This window comes from Melozone crissalis, unplaced genomic scaffold, assembly GCF_028551555.1.
Source record: "Melozone crissalis strain CALT ecotype California unplaced genomic scaffold, PUWL_Pcris_2 ptg000018l_1, whole genome shotgun sequence".
NCBI lineage: Eukaryota > Metazoa > Chordata > Aves > Passeriformes > Passerellidae > Melozone > Melozone crissalis.
The window spans coordinates 23,214,276-23,237,102 of NW_026535796.1; the positions used below are offsets into that span (position 1 = coordinate 23,214,276).

At 45.9% G+C, this 22,827-nt stretch overlaps 1 protein-coding gene across 1 annotated transcript in view; it reads right to left on the minus strand.

The window, feature by feature from the left end:
• Positions 1-1,116: 1,116 nt before the first annotated feature.
• The window catches only part of PLEKHD1 (pleckstrin homology and coiled-coil domain containing D1), a 29,037-nt gene continuing 7,326 nt past the window's right edge, over positions 1,117-22,827 (minus strand). The window contains exons 3-14 of the mRNA XM_054275900.1: positions 20,583-20,676; positions 19,587-19,676; positions 19,015-19,091; positions 14,276-14,367; positions 11,466-11,518; positions 10,733-10,827; positions 9,766-9,859; positions 8,395-8,573; positions 7,765-7,897; positions 5,893-6,037; positions 3,765-3,914; positions 1,117-3,364 (exon numbers count right to left, since the gene is read on the minus strand). Of these exons, the coding sequence (XP_054131875.1) occupies positions 3,204-3,364; positions 3,765-3,914; positions 5,893-6,037; positions 7,765-7,897; positions 8,395-8,573; positions 9,766-9,859; positions 10,733-10,827; positions 11,466-11,518; positions 14,276-14,367; positions 19,015-19,091; positions 19,587-19,676; positions 20,583-20,676 (1,363 nt within the window). The 3' untranslated portion in view covers positions 1,117-3,203. The remainder of the gene's footprint in view (positions 3,365-3,764; positions 3,915-5,892; positions 6,038-7,764; positions 7,898-8,394; positions 8,574-9,765; positions 9,860-10,732; positions 10,828-11,465; positions 11,519-14,275; positions 14,368-19,014; positions 19,092-19,586; positions 19,677-20,582; positions 20,677-22,827) is intronic.

Consider the following 22,827-nt stretch of genomic DNA (forward strand, 5'->3'; position numbering starts at 1 on the left):
TTTAGAAGAAGCACAGACTGGGGGCAACAGGGCTAGGGCTGCCTTTCTTTCTCTGACATTAACTTCTGTGCAAGAGCAAAGCCTTGGGGTGGTGGGCACTCCAGCAGGAACCACTCTTCTTCACTAGGGACTGAAACAGCCTGTGCATCTTACAAGGAGGATGAAGTTAACTCTTAAATCAGTTAATTGAAGTTTTAACAGGATCCATCCTTCACACTGTGAAAAGTAGCCAGGAAAATGCAGAGGAAATCAGCAGGCTTCACACTTGGCAGTGTTTCTGACAGGAACAACAGGGAGCATCTTCAGAGAGAAAAGTTCCCAGGTGTTGCACAGAAGGTGGAGGTGGTGAAGAATGGCCACAGGATTTTCAGAGCCAGTGTAGGTGTTCTGCAGCTCCTGAAGTGAAATCTTAAAGGTGCAAACCATCCTGTATTTTCTTCTATCCTCAGACACAACAAGTTAGAGAACGCTTCTCATTGGAGGAAGTCATTACCCCCTTCCCAGTTTTCCCAGCAGAAGAAAGCAGCCTAGGATTACTGGTGGAGGTCGTTTGAACAGAGGGGAGCTTCCTAAGCCATCTTCCTGTTACTGCATTGTGTTAAAAATACACAGAGAACATTGGAATCAGTCATTTCTGTGTCCTTTGAAAGGAGACAGTCACTTAATTCAGATGCTGTGGTGCACAGAGGCAGCTCCGTGCTGGCTCTGCCAGGGAGATTACAGGGGAGTAGATTCCTGTGCAGCAGGGAATGACTGATGGAAAGCACCTCCTCACACGTGGCTCAGGGCACATCTTGCTGGTTACATACAGAGTTGCTCACTGACTTCAGGTAAGCAAGTGGGAGCTTTCTGCTTCAGATGTGATACAGTCTGCTTTAACTTTATACACAATTTAAAAGTGGGTAGCAAGGGTGAAAGCTTTTTACATACGGCCAATCCTTCTGAGAGGCGATGTTAAGCACGTAACACAGCAACTCAGTGAAGCAGAGGAACTGCACTGGCAGTAAATGAGAGTGTCACAATGATTTGTTTGAACTCCTGCAGAGACAATTTAACATCATTTTGGTGACAGTGTATCAAGAACACACAGGAATTCATTCTAGCGTCAGCATAACTTTTATTTACTTATTGCTGTCAATATGCACAGTAAAGGAAGACCTGATGTACCTGATGTGACTACCTCCTGCATACAATACTTCTGAAGAATCAGAGATTGTGGCTTTGATGGTAATAGAACAAAAATGCTGTATTCACAGGCCACAGGGTGATTTTTCTAACTGCCTGAATTACAGATGCATTCCCTAGCTATCCTTTATTATGTTCCTTCCAGTATCACCTAATATAGACCTTGTAACTGGAAAATAGCCAGAGATTATCTGGGAGCAGCATCAAGGAAAAAAACTATTTCTGTATTGCTTCTTTATCACAGCCCTTCAGCCTTGTAGGAGCAAGAATTTATTTGTGGCTTTCTAGCATATAAACACAAGTAGATAAACCACAGAAGGATCAGGTATGCTAAGGAAGGATGGAAACAATCTTCTCCTACCGTATCACTTATTATCACAAAAACATCCTCCTTCAGAGCTGGATCCTCTTATTGGATGAAACCTCCCAATGCCTGGCAGAAGGATACTGCTCAGTAACTGACTGAAATGGGAAGTGCAGGCTGTGTTTTCAAAGCTTTTCCTCTGGTCACACTAGAGTGATTCCATCCAGGAGCATCACACTGTCACAGGATGTTCCTCCAATCAGCTTTAATCACTCTCCTCTGGCTGGTAAGCCAAGGCTTGCTTCCCAGCCTCATCCTTGACTTCTCCCTAGGAACAACACTAAACTGGTAGGGAATTATGTAGGTGGCCAGAAGCCAAAGGCTATAAGTGGACACTGTCACAGTCTGGATGGGACAGTAGCAAGCAACCACCTGTGTGTCACTGGACATACATAATACCCAGGGGTCCTGATGCCATGAAAGGTACAGTAAACCTGTACTTTATCACCCCCTAACCCCTAACTGTACTTCTGCTGCTTACTTTATTCACCTTTGTATTGTCTATTTCTTAATTTCCCAATTAATACGCAGGAGAAAACAGGGTGTCACTCTGAGCATGCTTATCCTGTGGTCTGTAAGCACCAGGCAGTGCTGCTTCTACAGCATGGGTAATTATTAGCCAACTGCTTGCTTAAAATAGGTGGGGGAGGCTGCAAGGGGTTCCACAACAAAGTGACTCCTCTCCTGGACTCCTCTTCCACAGCCCTTGCAGCTTGCCTGAAGTGGCAGTGGGTTTTGTTGCTGGACAGTCTTCACCCTCCTGCCCTCCAACTCACCTTACAAGTGAGGTGTTGAGGAAGCCATCAAAACTGAGTCAAAGGCTTCTTCACACTGAGGAATAGATAGCCAAGAGCTAATACATTCCCTAGTTCTGACACAGCTAGATGTTGCAGTGCAAAAAAATGTGCAAAGGTGGCCCTGGAATGTTCTGCCCACCATCAACACAACAGAACCCTCCCTCCAGCTCGCATGGATGCCATTGAGTTACCTATAAACTCTTCTCTGTACATGATCCTCCTTGGACCCAAATCCACAGCATCCTCCTGTTGTCGTCACCTTGTGTTGTTGCCGTTTGCTCGAAATTATGTGGCATCAAGACAAAAAGTTTGGCCCTGTGTTTGATACTTTTGCCTGTGCTTGGAAGGGTGGGACTGCTGCAGTCTTCAGGACACGTCCCCCACCGAAGTGCTGATTTACTGAGGGTGTGCAGCTCCTAGAGGGGATCAGGCAGAATAGGGTGAGCTGTGTTCAGCTGAGGAGATTATATAGCTGGAACATAGGCTGCTAAAGGTTTCCTCAGAAGCACTTGTGTTTGGCAGACAGACCAGACAGGGAAGGAAAGGAAAGGAGAGGCACTTCCTAAGCTACGGTCTCTGGTTCACTTGAACACCGACTGTGGCATGTTGGCCAAACATGGCTTAGTGTAAGCAGCTGAAGCAAACAGGTTTGGAGAGATCAGCAGAGAAGGTCTGCCAGACTGCAGGGAGCACTCAAACTAAAGCAAAGCCAGTAACTCAAGGGATTTCCTACACACAATTCTCCCCCACCTTGCCCACCAAATGCCAGATCTCCCTTCTGAGCCTAGTGCCCAAGGCTGTAACTTTTGCAGAGCTGAATGGCAGGTTGATCTCAGAAGCCCCCCTCCCAGGAAGAGTCACTTTTTGTCCCCTGAAGCAGAATCCTTTTGTGACCTCATGATTTGATAGATAGTTTTCCTAAAGCGCTGGTCCCGGCTCAGTCTTTTGGCTGCTTCTTTCAGCTCTTCAATATTTTCAGCTTCTGCAGGTGAGAACATGAAGGACTGTGACTGTTTCACTGAAACAAGAACAGGACAGAAAGGTAAGCACTCTCCATTAGGGACACAAACTGAAAGATAAAGCTTCACTAGAGCTCACGAGCCATGTGACCAGCATGACTGAGCCTAACTCAGTCTGTGATTAGGCATTCTGATGAAGTCATGTTTAAGTATGTTTTTTTAGGGGCCCAAGACCATCACAGAAGTTTAGCTTTCAACATATATAAAGAAAGGGGCAACAAGTACACAGGCTCAGTGCCTGTTTTCTGGGAAAGGAAGCTCCAAGTAGCACAGTGGCTCCATTCTGCTGCTAAGGAACATGGAATAGAAACAACATTTGCAGATGTGACTGCTCTGCCAGCCCCCTGGGCACATATCTGCTCCTGCAGGATGTGAAGGAGAAGGCTGCCCGACACCCACTGTCATTCCAGGAGGCGCTGGTTCTCCGGCAGCGGAAGCGGCAGCTCTTTATGCGGCGAGTGGCAGCCTTGTGGATGTACACAGAGTTCTTCATGATCACGGGCATCTTGGCCTCCAGCTCAGCATTGCGGATGCACTCTTCAAAGAACTCTGGGAAGAGAACACCACTGTTACAGTGATGGGGCAGACACCCCAAGCAATGAACCAGCCACAAGGGACTGCACTCATTGATGGGCTGAACCAGGTAATGATGACCTTCATGAGCAACAATCCATAGAGCTCCAGAATACCATCAGGAAGAACATTTGCAAATGTTCATTTTCAAAGTGACAAAACCCTCCAGTTCCTAACAAATGTATACTCAAATTTAGAAAGAACTACAGTCATCCATTCCACATCAGTAATCCTCACAACTGCTCATGACTCAACTGCCAAAAGCCTTTTATACTGTGATAGAAGTTCTCAACTCTGAAGCCTTGCTCTTTATACTTTCTTTGAAGGACTTCTAAAACCAGTCAGGACTAACTGGAAAAGGAAGGTGTTGGCAAGTGTTGGCAACACCAGCACGGGCACACATGGTGAGGGATTTCTTAGTAGCATAGCAAATACTAGCGCATAGTTACATATATTATGGGCTCCAAGGAAAGCCCTATGCCCAAACTCTGACGTTATTCTGCCCTGATCTGCCACACAAACTGCTTTTCCTGCCCCATTTCCCCTCTTATGGTCTGAGCAGTGTCTATTCTGCCATTCCAGTCTTGCTGTCCTCCTGCCTGTTGCTGGTCCATTGCTGTTCAAAACCAGCATGTGCTAATGTGCCCCAACTCTTCTACAAAGGGCATGCAGAGCTGCAGGAACCACTTGGAAGGACTGAGGCAATCTGTGCTGGGACTAACGTTATGGGAAACATTACTGGTCCCTTATTTTCTCTAGTGCTCTGCTCATCAGTACATTTTTACTCTTTTGAAAAAAACATCTCACAAAATCTAAGGTTGGAAATATCAGGAGACATTCAGTACCAGTTACTCATGTATGCCTTGTGAAGCTCCACTTGAATGCTGAGCTCAACACATCCACTTTCGCTCTGTTTTCTTACCATGGCCCTGAGCCAGTGGCGTGAAGTTCAGAATCATGACTGTTTTTATCCATTTAGAAATCTTATGTAGAAACTACTGAATAATACTTTTAAAATTTAAATATATATAAATTATAAGTATGTGAATAGATATAAAACTATTTATACATTTATTTTTCCCTATTTACCTAACAGTGCTCAGAATACCACAAGACTTTTTGACTTTTCTATATTAGTCCAGTACATCCACCCTTCACTGAAATGAAGCCTTAACTCTACAGACCTAGCACCTTAATAAACCCTTCTCCCTGCACTATAACTTGCAGGGCATGCAAAACAAGCAAGATTTGACTCAATTGAAGCTGCTTATGTCAGTTCCCAAGCCTGACTGAAGCCAAATGCCAGGGTAATGCCCCCCAAGAGAACTCAAAAAGACCCAGCCCAAACAAATCAGAAAAAGGCAAAGAAACAGGGATAACTTGTGAGAAGCATCAGTCTGCACCTGACCCATGCTCTGTAGTGCTGAGCTGATGCTGTGATTCAGCTCTGAGTAAAGATCCAAACTTCACCTGCTGGGTCACCCACCAGCACGTTGCTACAGCAACCACAGGCCTCCTTAAACTGGTGATATTCTTTTAGCCAAGGCTGAGAAATAAAGCCATGAGGGGAATCAGAGGACTCCTTGTAACTCAGACCTAGTCAGTAGTCAGTTTTTATAGCTCTGCCACAGCTTCCCTGTTTGACATTTTGGAAAGTCAAGATGATTTGCTCATCTCTAGGTTTGTCTTCCACCCAGCAGAGATGGCTGGAATAATTTAATGCTCCTTTGAGAGGCTGGAATAATTTCAACCTTCTCTGAGGGCAAAACATCAACTACCTGCATAGCACATTATGGCTCCTAAAAAGGGAGATGTGGTGGAGGTACAGGAAGTTGGGAGACCACATTTATCTGCAGCTTTGCTAATTTGGAATCTTCTTTGTGTGCCTGGGAAGGTAGAAATATTTCCTCTAGTGAGTTTGCTCATCAGTAGAGAACATGGATGACTAACTTACTTCTCAAGTTACTGACATCTGCTTTCATCTTCTTCTCTTTCTCCTTGTTGCAATTCAGGGAATTTAAGCCTTGCTCCAAGCTCTGCAAGGCTTCCTCAGCCTCTCTCAGTCTCTTCTCCAGATCCATGCGTACCTTCACTTCAGCCTGAGGAAGAAAATAAGAATTGCTGGAAAACAGCTTGTTTCTCAGTAAACATCTGGGTAACTCACAAGGTCTGTGAGGAACTTGCCATGGATAAAAATGAAAAGACAACAGTGATGGAAATCCTTAGAAGTATTGCAAGGCAATATAAAGGCATTTCTCATGTTTTCAGACAGAATCTGAAGTCCAGATTATTACAGTAATATTACTTTACTCTGACTTCATTTTTCACAGTTTTCCTCCCCTTGCATGAACCATATGGAACCAGAGATGGTATTTCAACACATGAATTTGTGCTAATGCAAGTACTTGCAGCTTAGCAGGAACAGAAGGACATCAATCCAGCTGAGACAGACTTGACATAAAGGCAGCCAATTCCCACAAAGGGATGTACAGTGCTTAGTTTCAGAAACAAAACACAAGAGGAGTTAGAAATACTGTACTAGTTTAGCAAATGAGAGACTACACAGCTTAGGTCAACTTAGCTTTAGTCTGGTCAAGTAGATAGAAGGTGACAAGATAAGAAAATATTGGAGGTTCAGGAAAAAATAACTCAGGGGGTGGACAAAATATTGTATAAGGAGTTTGAGTGTCAAACAGTCAATTATTAACATAACCTTTACATTATTTAGATTTAAATAAAATACCATATTTGTCCAGTTACCTTTGCATAGATTAATGTACTGTCAGTTACAAAGTAGGGCTGGTCCCTCAGCTGAATTCCTCTGCTTTTGAATCCAAGTTCTTGCAGAGGTTACTGAAGATTTAAAAGTCTTAAGGTTTGTTTTTCTGAGCACAGGTGAGGAGACAAAATGTCTGCATGGTTCTGCAACAACCATATTAGCATTTATTTGAAATCATCTTTATTCTTGATGGTGTCTACTTTCCTCTTTTACTTTTTTTCCTTCCCTCCATCTATAAGTTATGCTTTCACAGTAACAGATTAAAAGACTTGTACTGAATGGATTAATCAGGCTTCAGGATACAAAAATAAACAGTAGTACTACATAAATATAAGACAATTTCATGTGTTACCATGATATCATAGTGCTTTGGGTAGGAAGAGACCTTAAAGATCATCTCATTCCAATCCCTTGGCCATGGGGAGGGATAATTTTCACTAAACCAGGTTTCTCAGAGCTCCAACCAACCCAGTCCTGAACACTTCCAGGATGGAATATCCACAACTTCTCTGAGCAACTTGTTTCAATTCCTCACCACCCTCCCAGTAAATAATTTATTTCTAATACCTAATCTAAACCTCTCCTCTTTCAGTTTGAAGCCAATCTCACCTGTCCTATCACTACATTGTAAAAATTCCTATAAGGTTTCTGTCTCAGAGCCTTCTCTTCCCTAGGCCAAACAGCCCCAACTCTCTCAGCCTGTCTTCACTGGAGAGGTGCTCCAGCCCTCCAAGCACCTTGGTGGTGCTCCTCTGGGCTCACTCCAACAGGTCAATGTCCTTCCAGAGCTGCATGCAGCACTGCAGGTGGGGTCTCAGCAGAGTGGAGCAGAGGGACAGAATCATCTCCCTTGCCCTGCCTGCTACTCTGCTTTGGATGCAGGCCAGGATACAGCTGGCAATATGAAGCACAGCTAATGAAGATTTATGACCAAAATGTGAAAACTAAATAAAACCAAGTGTTTGGCTTGATAGAGAATGAGTTGAAAGAGGAAATGGAAGCACTCTGAGCCCAGGGACAGCAATATGTGACGTATGCAGGGGATACCTTGAGGTCTCTCTCTGCCTGCTGTTTCTCTGCAGTCAGCTCCAAGAGCGAGTTCTGCAGCGCCTGCGACTGGGAAGAGTAAAACTCGCGCTCCTCCTCCAGTGCTCGAGACCGCTCCTCATTCTCCTTCATCCTGGTGCATGGCACAGCAAACAAAGATGACCATTCCCACCCCAACACAACTCACAGGAAGGAAAGGAGCTCAGTGTCATGATGGGGCATGCTCAACTACCTGACTGCCCAGAGCAAAGAGATGCTAACAGGAGCACTGTGCGCTCCATTCCAATAGCACAGGCATTGCTGGAGAAAGCCAGCTGGACAGCTCTTGAATGGAACATTCTCAACTCCCAGATGAGGCCCAGGACTACCAAACACTCCTTATGGACAGACCATGAACACCTTTACATGCACAAGTCCTGGTTTGAAAGGAGCAGGCCCAACTGGGTGCAAGTTCAGCTGCCCTGCCTCACTCTGTCTCCTTTGAAGGATTTGTAACCTGGACTCCTGCCATTGGAACCAGACAAGCTTCTAGACTTGTCTGGTGTTGGCAACCAAAAAGCAAGTCAGCAGACAGTCACATCCTTCAGCACCACTAAGCCTGAGCAGAAGTGTCCTCTTTCCCCACTTCACCTTTTCTCTGCCAGGAGTTTCTCCTGCAGAAGTTGCTGCATCTTCTCCTCAATCTGTCGCAGGCTGCAGTGCAGTCCCCAGATGGGGCTTTGCTCCTTGCTGGGGCTGGTTGGAGGTGGGACCTGGCTCTCATTTTCTTCCAGCATCTCCAGCATTTGTTGTTTTTCCAGGGAGAGCTCCTTGAAGAAGGACAAGAGATTGTGAGTATCAGCCAAGTCTGATGTTTCTGCTCCTGTTCCTGCCTGGTTCTTCCTTACTGAGTGCCTCCATCCTTGCATCCCCATGCCTCATTCAGGTAAACACAGGAATAACAAAATTTGGGTTTCATTTCATACCTGCTTCATGGGGAGCAAGCCTCCAATACAGCCTTTGCTACGAGGGGGTGAACCAGCAGGCCCCTTTGATGAGCCTTCCCTGCTCTGCTTGCTCCTTAGTGGGAACTGGAGGCACCCCCTCTGTGGTACTTCTAAATGTGGGCAATGGGACACATCACATGGTTTGCCTTGGAAGTGTTCAATGTGCAATTAGGGCAAGAATGGCACTTCCATAGCATTCCAGTTCTTTCTGTCATAACTGCAGGCAAGGAGAAGAGCTCAAAGGAACAGATTTTTGGACAAACTTGCAGGATCTGACACAAACATTAAAGATGACCTTGCAGCTTCAGAATGCCAGCTGTGTGGAAATTTCACAAAAAATATACTTTTAGAAAAGGTACTTTCCATAAATCCACCAGTAAGGAAAGATTTTAATACATCAAGACTCTGTTTCCTAGATTCCCATGTACATTCCCAGGTACACGATTTCCTTGGGAATCACGCTCCCTTCTGTGAACAAAGAATGCCCCTCTGCTGCTTCAAATTCCACCAGAAGGTAGAGAGATGCAGTTAAAAAGAAAAAGCTCATCAGACTTACAGTCATGCTGGCTGGAAGGGACCTTCCAGTAGGCTCCTGCCCAGCTTGCTGTTCGGAGGCAGTCTGGCAGCACAGCAGGATATGGTCAGCTGTGGCTGTTTATAGTCTGACAACAGTCCAGGATGAGGGTTCCTCAGCCTCTCTGCCTGCCTGCCTGCCCATCTGGGGAAAATTCTCTCCCTGCTGTCCCACCTAAGCCTCCTAAACTACAACTTATTCTGGCCATTGTCCCATCACCACATCACCTGGTACTGCTGAGAAAGTCTTGGTCCAGTTGTGCTCTGTGCCATTTCTCATCCTTTTCTGCAGGGGATTTTGGTGTTCATATCAACTACCAAATGAATCTGTTCATCTGCACAGCACTTCAACCCTGGCACTAGCAGATGTTGGAATCATACTGTGTGACAGCAGTGCTTTCAGGCCCAGATGCTGTCACTCAGGGCAGGAGCAGTCACTCACCTCCAGGGTGTTCTGTAAGGACTCTGTCAGGCTTCTCAACTCTTTCTTCTCTTCCTCCACTCCTTTGAGGGAGCGGGCTGTGAGCTCCAGCTCCCTAAAGAAGCAAAAAGGGTGACAGCTATTGCAAAAACAGCCCCACAGGCTGTGCCTCTCCTGGTGCAGGACCTGCAACCATCGGTTGGTATAGCCAGTCCTGGAGAGCCAGGAGTTTGCCAGGAAACATCACATCCTGCCTTGGACACACTACAGGTGGCCAGGAACTTCACTGTGCCTCCTGATCATCAAACCCAACCCAAGTGTTACTGTGCTTCTCCAGCAAGGGCAGAGCCATGGTTGCAACTGAAAGAGCTCAGACATGGCAATCACATCTAAGCAGAGCCTGTGAGAACAAAAATGGTTTGCAAAATCACACTGGCTTTTCTGAGATGTTACTTAGGGAGAAAAAAAGAAAAAAAAGAGAGTGAGAGTAAAAAATGTTCTTTCAACACTTGGGGAAAAGCACTTGGATTCTTCTATTTCTGAGTACATTTGCTGCTAATATTTTTCATAGTTAACTTCAAAAACGACAAAACTAATCTTGGTGAGGCAACATCATACATCAATTGTCATTCAGCTGATGGTGGCAAACTAAATCCAGTGTCTGGACCCCACACAGCTGCTCAGTCAGCTGAACTAATTGCCTCTCTGAAATCTTCTCTTGCACCTGTCCCATGCTACCCCAACTAAACTGGGGGTAGCTGGTATCCCAGCGGCTTGAAATTAAATTGCTGGAGGCCCGAGTGCAAAATGAAGCTGAGCTGTGCTCTACTGGTCAAAAGCAATAGCAAATGCAGGTAAAGAGCCCACAGCCACTCCTGTTTTGGTCAATGCACAAACCAGGTGGGTTTCCAGCCTGTTTGCATTCACCACCACAGCAGTACTTTTGCCCAGTGTGGGAGTTGTGTCCTTCCCTGCCCCATGGCCATACCGCCGGATCTCCTCCTGCTCCAGACGCAGCTCCCGCACCACCTCCTCAAAGCGCTGCTTCTCTGCTTCCAGGATCTGGTTCAGACGCTCCAGTTCCTGCTCCAAAGAGAAGACAGGGATGTACTCTGCCAAGACAGGGATGTACTCTGCCAACACAGTTAGGAGAGGCTTCCCTGCTAACAGCACCTGGGACTTTTAACATGGTGTTTTACCCAAGCTGTGTAGAGCTACACGGTGTCTGACTCCACCACACTTTTGTCCAGGGGCAATTAGAAGGATTTGAGGTTGCCTGAGGATTTTCAGACATCCAGAAGTCCCAGCCAGGTTACCAAGCATCTGGAAATCTCAGACATACTCCCTGCAGAAGTCAACTCTGCCACACATATACAGAAGGTCCAAAACTCCCTGGGAATGCTGGACGGACTTTATTGCCACAATCTTCCAAATAACACTTGTGTAATTCAATCCAGTGAGTATGAATTTCATTTGATCCTCCTCCCTGGAGTCAAAGATAAACCTGCTGCATGGAAAGTAACAGGGAAAGGGAGCAGGGATACACCTCCATGACCTATCTCACGGCACAGGTCTTACTCCTCTCTTCTTCCAGAGATTGGCTGGAGACTCTTGTGCCTCCACAAGTCTCTCTCCCTGAACACTGACACGCCTTCAACAAGTCCCATCCTCCCAGCCCTGCCACATGGTAGCTGAAGGAAACTGGCTTGTGATGAACTCACCTCTTTTTGCTCCCTCTGCAGACATAGCTCCTCTGTTTCTTCCATTAGTTTATCTGCAAGCACACAAAAAAAGTCCAAGCACAGAGAAAAGCATTTTATATCCTCAGGATATTTACAAACAAGAATCACTGACTTTTTGAAGCTTGAAAATGCATCATTCCCTATTCCTTTGTGTGTATCTGTCTGGGAGGGTCCAAAGGCTGAGATGGCACTAACGGGATTTTCTATAACTTCCCTCCTGCCAAATAACTTAATAAACTAAACAAACATCTTGCTTTGTACTCATTCTAAGATTTCCTCTCAATGTTCTTAAAGAGCCTTGATGAACCATCCTTCACTATCCTCCAGCTGAGGCAGGAAAATATTCTTATCTCTGCTTCACAGATAAGGAACAAGGCACAGAAAGGCCAAGTGAGTGCAGAGAGTGACACAACGTGTAGCAGCAGTCAGTTTTCCTGCACCTCAGTGCCCCATCCTCACTTTCCTAGCCCATCATCCTGTCCTTAGCTCTCTGGGCAGCACTGCCAACTCCCTACTGTCACCTTGGGATGTCCCAGCCGAGCCCAGAAATCAATCCCTAACTTTGTCACAAAACTTGTACTATAGGAAGCAGTTCCCTACATTTGCTCTTGTCCCCTGAAGACACAGCCGCTCAGCAGAGGCTGTGCTCTGGTCCTCAGCCTGCAGCACCTCTGCTGAGCCAGCTCCAAGCTCAGAGGCTCTGCCTCGGGCAGCTCTGAGCTTACAGAAGCCCAGACAGAAACACTTCTCGTGGTCAAGCCTCGGGTTCAGCTCTCAGCTCTGCCACCTGGCTGCCACAGGAGCAGGGGCAGATTGACTGGAGCACTTCTGTCTTCCTCTTGAGAGGTGAGTGAGGTGCTACTGGTTTCCCTGGTACTGAGGACCTGACAAGGTTGCTGCTGCTGGCAGCATGACTACTTCTAGGAGGAATGCAGACCTCTACCTCCTACCCAGAGCAGGGCTCCTGGTACCAGAGAAATAGTATTGCATTACCAAAGCTCTGCTGAGCACCACTGCTGCCTTTCTTTCCCACTCTCTCCCTCTTCCTCCTGGCCAGAGCCCAGCACAGATGCACTGTAATTACAGAGGCTCTCCCACCTTCCCTCTGCTGCCCCTCCTGGAGGGCCCAAGCCCTGGACCTGATGGGCTTCTGTAATGTCCATGTCTGATAGTGAAATCTGGATCCCAGCTGGGTGGAAGATAACTCAGTGTGGATTTGAGAAATTCCTTAGAGTGTTCCTCCAGAGAACCTTGACCTGCTTCCAGGAACAGTGCCTGACCTCAAAGCTTGACTACAGGATGGACACAGATCATTGAAGGTAAGGTTAATGAGGTAGAAGCCTTAGCACTTATACAGAAATAGTTCATGTCATAAGGAAGTAGCCAACTGTGACAATTGACCAGCTCTCAATGTTCTTGTCATGGACCAAAGAACCTGCTAAGATACATATTTTATATTCCAAATATCTCCTGTTTGCCACAGTATGTGTATTCCTCTATTTCTCCACTACCTTTTCTTTTATCATACTAAAGAGTTCTTTAGTCTTTAAAGCCCTTTCATTTGCTCTGATGGTAGCAAAAGAATGTTTTGGTGGAACTTTCCTGTTTCTAATTTTCCTCCCATTTCTGTCCCTTCAGGTCCTCCTCTCAGCATCCCCTGTTATTCCTTTGTCAAGTGTGGAACCAGTTCTCCCTGCTTGCCTCATGTATGGGCCCATCCATCACCTCACATGGGTGAATGGTGTTCAGATGGACAGAGTAAACACACCTTGGTACTTGAGCAATGATCACTGCTACATGTGCTGAGATCAGCCCTGATCAGTGTGGTTGCAGAAATGCAAAAAGCTCTGTAAGATTCCTCCAGTGGCTTGACAATTAGGAGTAGATAGCATGAGCCCCTGCTCAGAGCATCACCAGCCTGAAGCACCCAAATTTCTGCTATCTTATTTAAAGCAGATAACTCTCCAGACAAGTCACTGGGCCCACACCTGTGACCCACAGCCCCCAGGTCACAAGGTCTCTGAGACCTGGGGAATGCTGTAACTCAGAGGGAATCTGGGTTAAAAGAGCTGCTCTCCCTTGGCTGTTCCTATAGGCAGTAAAGGGAAGAGATAACTGGACCTGCCAAGGCAGTCAGAGCATCCAAGGTATCAGGCCATGCAGAGGTTGGTTCCTAAATAGGGGATTTGGATTACATAATCCCCTTTCTTCATATCTAGATTATTTCAGGTTCATCTGTTCTTTCTCTACTGTCTACAGAGAGAGCACTGGCAAATTAGCCACTGTCATTAGATACCTCAAACAAGCCCATGTAAATGCTCCCACTTCCAAACTGAACAGCATCAGCAAACACAAAGATCAAGTTGCGTAAGACCAAAAAAAAGCACCAGCTAGGTGAAGAAAACTCATGTATGAAAAGCTGTGACCAACCTCAGAAGTATCAGTCCTGTCCAATTGAGGGAGATAAAGGTATTGTCTGTTTGCCTGTGAGCAGCTGAAACCAGCACATCCAAACCTCTCAGGGGTGGCAAATGTTTGTACAGATGAGCCATGGAGGACTGCAGCACGGTGGGCAAAGCAGGTTCCTCCTTTACACTCCACATAGATGTCCAGATCCCACCTTAACTTTTGCATGTTTTGACTCCCTTCAGACCTGAATTTCAGCTGACTGCTCAAAAGCTTCATCCAGAGAAAACCTATAGCTGCTTGGCTTGACCACAGCGACAACTCCAGGAGAAGCAAAATTACTATTTTGGCCTCTATTGCTTTTCAAAGTAAGAGTTTCCTACCTAAATATTCCTGTTTCTCCTTGGCCAGCTGTAGTCCTTGAGCTTCCAGGCTCTCGATCATGGCTTCTCCCAGCTGGGCATTCTTCCAGGTCCTTGGGAGAGCAGACACAAAGCAGGCAATGTGAGAGAGCTAAGGGTCTAGGACAGGGGACTCAGCCTAGCAAGCTGCCAAGGAATTCAGACATGCAGACTCTCATCAGCTAAGACCATGAGTCTCTAAAAGTTTTCTCCACAAATGAATTGGAGAAATTTCCCTGGCATTCATATTTTTTTTTTCAATACATGGGCTGCATGTCAACACCTCACAGCTATTCAAATGTTTTTCCCAGTGTTTTGGAGATTTTTATACTGAACTTAATTTTGAGGGCTCTCCAGACCAATCCAGCACGTTCACAGCCTTCAACTGCAACAGGATGTACCTGGAACCCTTTTAAATGACAGACTTTAGAACCAGATTTTAGGTTTAACTCTAGTAACTGCCCACTGCCAGCAACATTGTCTTCTGCAGCCCTTCCAATATTTTGTTGTTAGAGTCACTCTTCCCCTTCAGCCTTTGACCACTTATTGGATCCTTCCTATGGCCTTTTACCTTCGGTCTTTCTGGTATCCATCATCCATCCTGGAAGCAATCAATCCCTCCTCTGCTGAAATTGTAAGCCACTAGGACTTGGTGTCTGGCCCTACACTGTGAGTCAAGTGCTTTTTCCTGACAATGAAGAGCCAGAGATAAAAGCCAGACAAGATGCTGGCAAGTAGGGAATGTTAGAGGCAGTAGGCATATTCAAAGAGCACCTTGTGTTATTGTAGGGCCACTGGCCAGAGGATCTCAAGGTCTCTTAAACACTTTATGAAGCAAAGCTAAAAAAAAGGGCCTGTGGAGCAAATACCCATTACTGATTGAGTTCACAGACAGGCTAGGCTTTAGTACAGATATTAAACATCAAGGACAAACACACACAAAACCCAAAAATAGAACCAGAAATGGAGTTTGCTGCTCCATTCATGTTTCATTAGAAAAAAATCTACACATATAAAATGCATAACATTAAAACATACCTAAAATTGATTCCAATATGTTTATACAGATGTGCATACAGGAACAGCAATTGTTGCCCAGAAATTCTGCCATCTTTGTTAAATCCTAAGGGATCTTATAAATATTAAATATCTGTAAAGCTTCCTGTATCAGGCCTCTTTGTGAACAACTTGAAATTGTAGCTTTTTGGAAACCGTTAATTTGGCAATCTCTGATTTCAAGGCAAGCTGTGTACTTTGTCTCTTATAAAAGCCAGATGAATAAATTAAACACACACCACCCCAGGGACCAGGCAGCTCACAGCTCCAGCAGCCCAGGCTCTTTGCAGATATATGTGTTTCTTGTCAGCTAATGAGGCTATTTCTAAAGTAGAGAGAAAATTAGAACACTAATTTAAAAGGTGCTGTTTTGCCCACAGGTAGACATCTTCATCTTGAGTGAGAATATGGGGGTGTGAATGTGTTTTCTCACTAACATTCCCTGTTACAGGATGAATCTGATCCCAGAGAAGCAAACAGGTCAAGATGGGTGTGGGGGGGATGACAGAGTTTATCATATGATTACATGGAGGGTTTCAAAACATCTGCAGCCTTCAAGGCGTCTGTTTACAGAGTCACCTTTTCAGTGCTCCCTCCCTTTCCCAGACTAACAAGACATTTCCCTGTCAATTACTCAAAGGTTGCTGCAAAGTCACCCACTGCTGTGTGACTTTGAAAATGCACTTGGATCACCATGTAGCATTTAAGCTTTTATTCCTACATCTGCTGGAACCAGTGCTGGTGTAACCACAGCTACAGGGAGGTACCAGGCTATTCCCTCAGCTGAGGGGCAAGCAAGAGCTTCTTCTATTTTGTATTTCTTGCCAAGTGAGTTTTCATCAGAAATAGCTACATTGCTTAAAGCATTGGAAAGCACAGGGCCAGGAAGGCTCATGGGACAAGTAGAAAGCCCCTGCCTGAAAAAAAAAAACAAACTCAAAGCTGTAGAGAATCTCCATCACATATACACCTCAATCACTGTCTGTTCCAGCTCTGCAGCACTGGGAATACCTCTTTAGGTAAAATGAAGTGAAATGGGTAGCACCCATTGCCAATTTTTGGAGACACTCAGCACTTTATAGTCCACAGCATGAAAGTACTATGTTACTTATTTTCTCCTGCATTGCCCACCAAGTTCACTTTCTACCAGTTCAGGGAATGTTGCTGTGAACAGAGAGAGGTTATGTGTGCCCCTCTCTCCCACTTTCAGCAGCAAAGCCTCTCTGGGTGGGACGAGAGCCTGGCAGTCTGGGAGGCCTTTGTGCATTTCCAAAAAACTTTCACAACCTGGCAAGTGTGGTAAGTCTAAGCCACAACATTTAGGAAGTGTGGGGATGCCATCAGTTCCCCTCTGCGTCGAATAAGCCATTTCCCCATCAGGGCAGGAGGCTTGGAAGGGAGTGAAGAACTGAAGGGATCACCAGGCATTCTGATGGTGGAGGCAATAACCAGTTCTGCAGGCACATACACATGACCCACCCCAGATGGAAAGAGGCAGAGGACAAAATTGAAACAAAGAACTGATGATACTTCCCAGCCTGGATTTGTTTTTCCTCCTTCGCCTATGTCCATATCTCAGTCTATGGAGTTTGTTTTGGGGTTGGGCTTTTTTTTTTTTTTGCCTTTTTTTTTTTTCTTTTAAAGTTGTTTGTGAGTTTTGGGGTTTTTGTTGGGGTTTTTTTTGCCAACTTTAAATAATTATGAAAACAGCAGGTGCCACTGGCAGTACAATCTCCATCTAGAAACAAAAGAACATTATATTTGCCTAGAATAATTCAACTGTATTATTTTAGCTTTTCTATTCACTGCAGATCAATTTATTGGCCCATGCTGGCCTTTCTGACTGCTGTTTAGCTCCCAACCTGACCCTGTTAAATCACATAATCCGTGCTTTTCCTCGCATGTAGGTTACCATCAGCCCTGATGAGACTGGCACTGGAGCTGCACCACTCTCTGATGCAGGAACAGAAGCACAGAGGGGAGGAAAGGTGTCTCAGGTGGATTATCAACTAGGTGCAGGTGGTCTGCTGTATGATAGCAGCCACTTGCAGCTTCTGTTTTAAATGCTACTGCTGGAATATTAAAGCATGGGCTAGAGAAAAGGCTGGCTCTGTGACAAATGCAGCAGTGCAGGGCTTACTTGTGCACACCCATCCTGAGTTGTGCTGCCCTCCTCCTTCCCTCCCATACACACCTGAAAGATGAACTTGGTCCCAAATTATTGCCCTTGGCAATAGTTGATTTAAACATTGGCAAAGGCAAGTGTGGACCTGGGCTAGTCAATGAAAATCTCCAAACTGCTCTGTGTCTGTCACTTCTCCTCTGCAGTGGCCAAGGCTGCTCGTGCCCAGGGGGTGGCAGATCTCTGCCTTGGGTCTTGTGTCCCACAGGACTCCTGCTCCCGTGGATCTTCATGGCCAGCTTTGTGCGGCAGTTCATACACTGCCACAGAGGGAACAGCTCGCCCCAGCACCACAGCCAAGCACAGAGCTTGGCTTGCACTGATCCACCGTAACATTAGGTTCCCATTAATTACAAATCTACATTTTGGGCCTCACAACATTGAAATTAACTGAGATATTGCCTTAGCATGTACATGTACATGCACACACTGGGACTACAAGTTAAACAGCTTCTGTCCCTGCAGTGGTAAGAGACCACACATGTTATGCAGCCAGGAAGGGCAGAGCAAAATGCTCATTGCTTTAAGCCTCAGAGCTGAATGGTAGGCTCCACCCTAAAATCCAGGAAGCTTCTATATCTCATTTGGGAAAGTCAAATCCCTGTTTTAGTGTTATCTCTTCCTGCATTTGCTGAGATTTAGAAGGAGCCTGCTCTGGCTTTGCAGGACAGCTGCTCATTGCACTGTCAGGCTCCTGGGTGCTGGGGGACTGCAGAGCTGGAGGCCAACTAACTGCAAATCTCTGTCCCACATTCTCAGCAGAGTGTGAACCAGTATTGAATGCAGACAGCAATCAAACCCTCTCACCCCTGCAGGTGGGCTGGAAATGCTTTGCTAACACTGCCTCTCCTGGGATTTAGGCTGCCTCCACATTTCACAATTAAACTGTTTTGAGAGGCCAAATCCTGCTGCTGCACGGCCTGAGCACCCGCAGATCTGGGCAGAAGGAATCATACCCCACGGACACAGAAGTGCATCACAATTACTGTTATTGATCAGAACTGTGCTGCTGAGGTCCCTGCTCATGGTAGGACATAGAGGCACATGGCAGCTGCTCACTAGCTTCATGTCTTGCCTGTTCTGCTCTTACTTTACCCCAAATTCATATGGAGGGGTTGTCTGACTTCCACTTCCATCAAACCTGCAAACCTTGCTTCCCACACAAAATGGACCAAGAGGGTTCCCACATCTCTGAGGCACGAAAGAGGGGTAGCAGAAGAAACTCAGTGTATCAGCATTTAGCAGATGACAGCCTGGGGTGGTGAGCAGAGAGACACACTGCACTACAAGGTGGGAAGCTTTGCATCAGCTTTAGAGCACTCCCCTTTAGAGTAAGGACAGGTCCAGGAGGCAACTAAAGCTATCACTGGTTTTGAGGAGCTTGTCTGACTCCCCCTAGCCCTTCTAGTCAGGCTTCTTCCTCTTTATCCTTTATACATCTACAGAGCAGATCAAAGCAAATAAGGAATAGAAAGGAGCTTACACTTTTCCAGACTCCTGTAGCATCTCCAGCCACTGAGCCTGCTCAAACTCTGATTCAGCTGCTAGAACAATGTTACCCTGGAAGAGGGGAGGGGAGGGGGGAAAAAAACCCAGATTAGAGAGGCTGGTGCCTTATGCACCTCTGTGCATCCCTGGCATGAACTGGACACAGCTGTGGTGGGAGGAGAGCCCACCATAGCCCTCCACCTCCCCAGGAAACATCACATGGGAGCAAATACGACGTAGGCCTACCACACATTGGGAAGTGTGCACACAGCAAACAGCCACAGCAGGAATAACACTGACAGGGCAACATGGGCTCTAGGCCTCCTGAGAATCTGTCCACTGCTCTGCTAGTAGCCTAAAACCTGGTGTCAGAAAGTGCAGGTTCCTTACTGGTTGTGTTGAGGGGACTTGGGATCCTAAGTCACCTTTACCCTCAGGATAGTCTGTCCAGAGACGGTAGGCATACCTTGATGGGGAGGGAAAAGTCTGCCAGTCCAGCTCTGCTCATCAGCATTAACCTGTTCTGTGGTGTTTGGAGGTTTTTTAGAAGAAAAGGAATCTACTTACATGGAAGTCTTCATGAGAGATCTTTATGGCATAAGGCATGTTGGCCTCTTCTTTGGGCTCCACAATGCAGCCTCCCAGGGGTATGACACCCTGGAGATAAACCAGAGCACTCTCATCAGTCAGAAAAATCAAGTATAACTATCAACTAACCAGGAGCTGAACTTTCAGTCACTTTGTTGACCCCTGCCCTGCCTCAGCTACCCTGGGAGGGGCAATACACACAATTCCTGCAAAGCAGAGGGACTCTCATCACCACCAGGAAACCCTCAGCCAGTATCTGGAAGGGGTAAGGACGGCAGTCCTGCCTTCAGCATGGAGGGAAGCTGTTAGAACATGGAAGCAGAAACTGTTTCATCAAGGAGGAAGCGATCTCCCAAGAGAGGCAAATGTTGCAGATTCAGTGTGGTATCATGAGAGAGGCTGTGCATCCATTGCAGTCACTGACAGCAGTCAAACCCCACAGTGCTGTGTGGGGCAGGCAGGCAGCTGGCTGTGACAACCAGGATGGGTGGAATCAGCACCTTCAGGAGCTCACAGGCTACATCAGCCTGCAGTGACTACAGAGGACAAAAGCAGTTCAGAGCACAGAGCTCCCTGGAGCTCCAGGCAGCAGAGCTACAGAGGGCTCTCAGGTGCTGAGGGCAGGTGGGCCTTCAGCTGTTGCCAAGTGCAAGTACAGGTTAGAAACAAGAGCCATATGGAGCTCTTGGCCCCACCACTGGCTTTGCCAACATTATTTTTATAGCCACAAGATTAGATGATTAGATCATGAAAATAAAGGAATATATCTACTATCAGGTAAAAAAAAAAATAGAAGTCATATGCCTGCTGAATCATGAAATATCCTGAAAAGCCTCTCTTTTGAGGCTTTCCTGAACCTGTGAGATGTCTTGGGCTAACTGGAACTTACCTCTTCATCATCTGCTGGGCCCATGGAGGAAGGGGGAGGGAATGCTAGAAAGAAAATAACTCCCTCCTTGTGCAAACACTGCTCACCTTTGGATGGATATTGAAATATTTATTGCTTTCAAAACTCTTCTTCTCACTCTCAGCATAGTACAGCAGGAAGCTTTCCTTAATGATGAAGAACCTTTAAGACAGAGAAGGGAAATACTTTCTGGTGAAATGGAGGTTGTGGTTCACAGCACTAGAAAATCCCCACCTAACTAAAGCTGCTTTCTGATCACGAGAGTTCACCACTCCCACCTAAGACTAAGGTGAGGTGCCTCACTTTGCTCACAGCCAGGAGCTGGTGCTTAACAGCAAGTGCCAAGCTGGGGTACTTTGTGCTTGCAGGCACCCAACAGGCACCACCAGTGCTGAGGGCAAGCCACAGGCTCTCAGGGCACTGGGACAGCACTCTGTGCCCCAGGCAGGACCACAGACTTTTGGCACCTCTACGTGTGTGCCCTCTCTCGCTCAGGGGTTGAATTCAACCTACTGGAGAGAGCTGCTCTTTGATTCAAGGGTCTCTTGCATGGGCTAAGCCCAACTAAATGCTTATTGTGCAACATGCTGCTTGTGACCCTCTTCCCTCCCATCTCAGCACAGCCAGAGGGAAGTGTTTCCAGTCTAACAGAGAATCACAGCCTAGCATCCCCAAGTGACTCGAGGCAAAAATTGGCCACCAAAGCACTCAGGAGCAGAAATAAATTTGAGAGATATTTTTAAGCAGAGCACCTGGCAAACTCTCCTGTCACTGACCTTCACCACTACAAAGGAAATTGAATTTTTTTTTCTCATATGTGTAACATTAAAATAGGTCTTGTTCTGCACACTTAGCCTTAGGTATGCTCTGGTGATCATTGTGTAGTAACCACAAAATATCACAGCTTCTGCAAGCCAAGCCTCTAACTTACTGGAGTGTGTCCTCAAAATTATGATTAAAGGAGTGCCACCTTTAACTTTTTTGGATTTTTGAAATGCCCCTGGGAGGGTTCCTCCTCTCTTCAAAAATTGAGGTTGCACATGTTCTGCAGGCAGGGGTACAGGGGAGATACCTGACTTAGTTTCAATTTGGTCTAAATCTCTGCAGCACTCAAAAATTACAAAGAGCAGCTGAAAAAAAAATGGGGACAAGTGTAATAGGGAGGTTTCAGAAGAGCAAATGACAAAGAAAATGTATTGTTCTGTTCTGTACATATTTTCTGACATGAGAAAGAGGGATTTGGAAAGAAAGCGAAAGGCAAGAAGGTGAAAATTATTCAAAAATGCCTTTTTACACTCCACAAAGCACAGCCGTGTAAATCACTTTCATATGGTGCTGAGGACAAGAGATCATGAGGAAACTGGAAAGGATAAGACATTTCTGTGAATAATAAGAACATTCCCAGGAAACGCTCCTGTTTCTGGGAGGGAATAAGAGAAGACCTCCACAGGCAGCACTGCCCACTTGTGCAGCCTGGGCATTGCTGCACCTTTCCTTGGAGCCACATTTAGTAATGGGCTAGAGGACAAGGGGACAATGCTAATGCCTTCATGTGCCCCCATCCCCCCCAGGCCTCTCCTGAAGTGGATGGGCTGCCAGGTGGAGCCAAGTCCTGCCTCCAGTACAGATGAGCACAGCAATCTGGTACCAGTTTAGTTCCAAAAGCTAAAGGAAGACGTTGAAGCTGGCAGAGAATTATAATAATCATAATTAAAAATATAAATAATTATTAATTATTATTAATATCATTATTTTACTCAGGTGAAAACTTTACTGCTTCCATCAGCTTCTTTCTCTTTCTCTTCTGCTATGGCTCTGGGAACACAGATGAAATTGCCAAATGCCATGGGAACAGAGACCACAGGCTCTTGGGGCAATAAAAGAACAGAGCTAAACTTTTCAATGTCGGTAGCAAACTCAAGCTCTGGATCACTTTGTACCTTCTCCAAAGTGTTAGAAAGTGACAGTCATTGAGCAGGTGCATATTTGCATCCATAAATCTTCAGAACATACAAACACCAGCAGCAGTTATTGTTCCCCAGTTTTTTTCTTCTCCTTCCTTCTCATCTATACCTGTTCATGTTGACATCAGAGGTGGGGAGAAGCAGGGACTTTGCCAAGGCTGACATCAGAGACCTCCAGAGAGCAGACAAGGCTTGTTCCTGGTTCCTCCTGTCCACATCACTTCTGTGAACAGCAGCCTTGTGCCTTCTGGATTAATTTTTCCTCACATCTCTGGCCTTTAACTCTATAAGAAAGTTTTCCTTTGAGTAGCTGCATCTTTCTGTTTTCTCCAACTCTATGCTTAGTTCA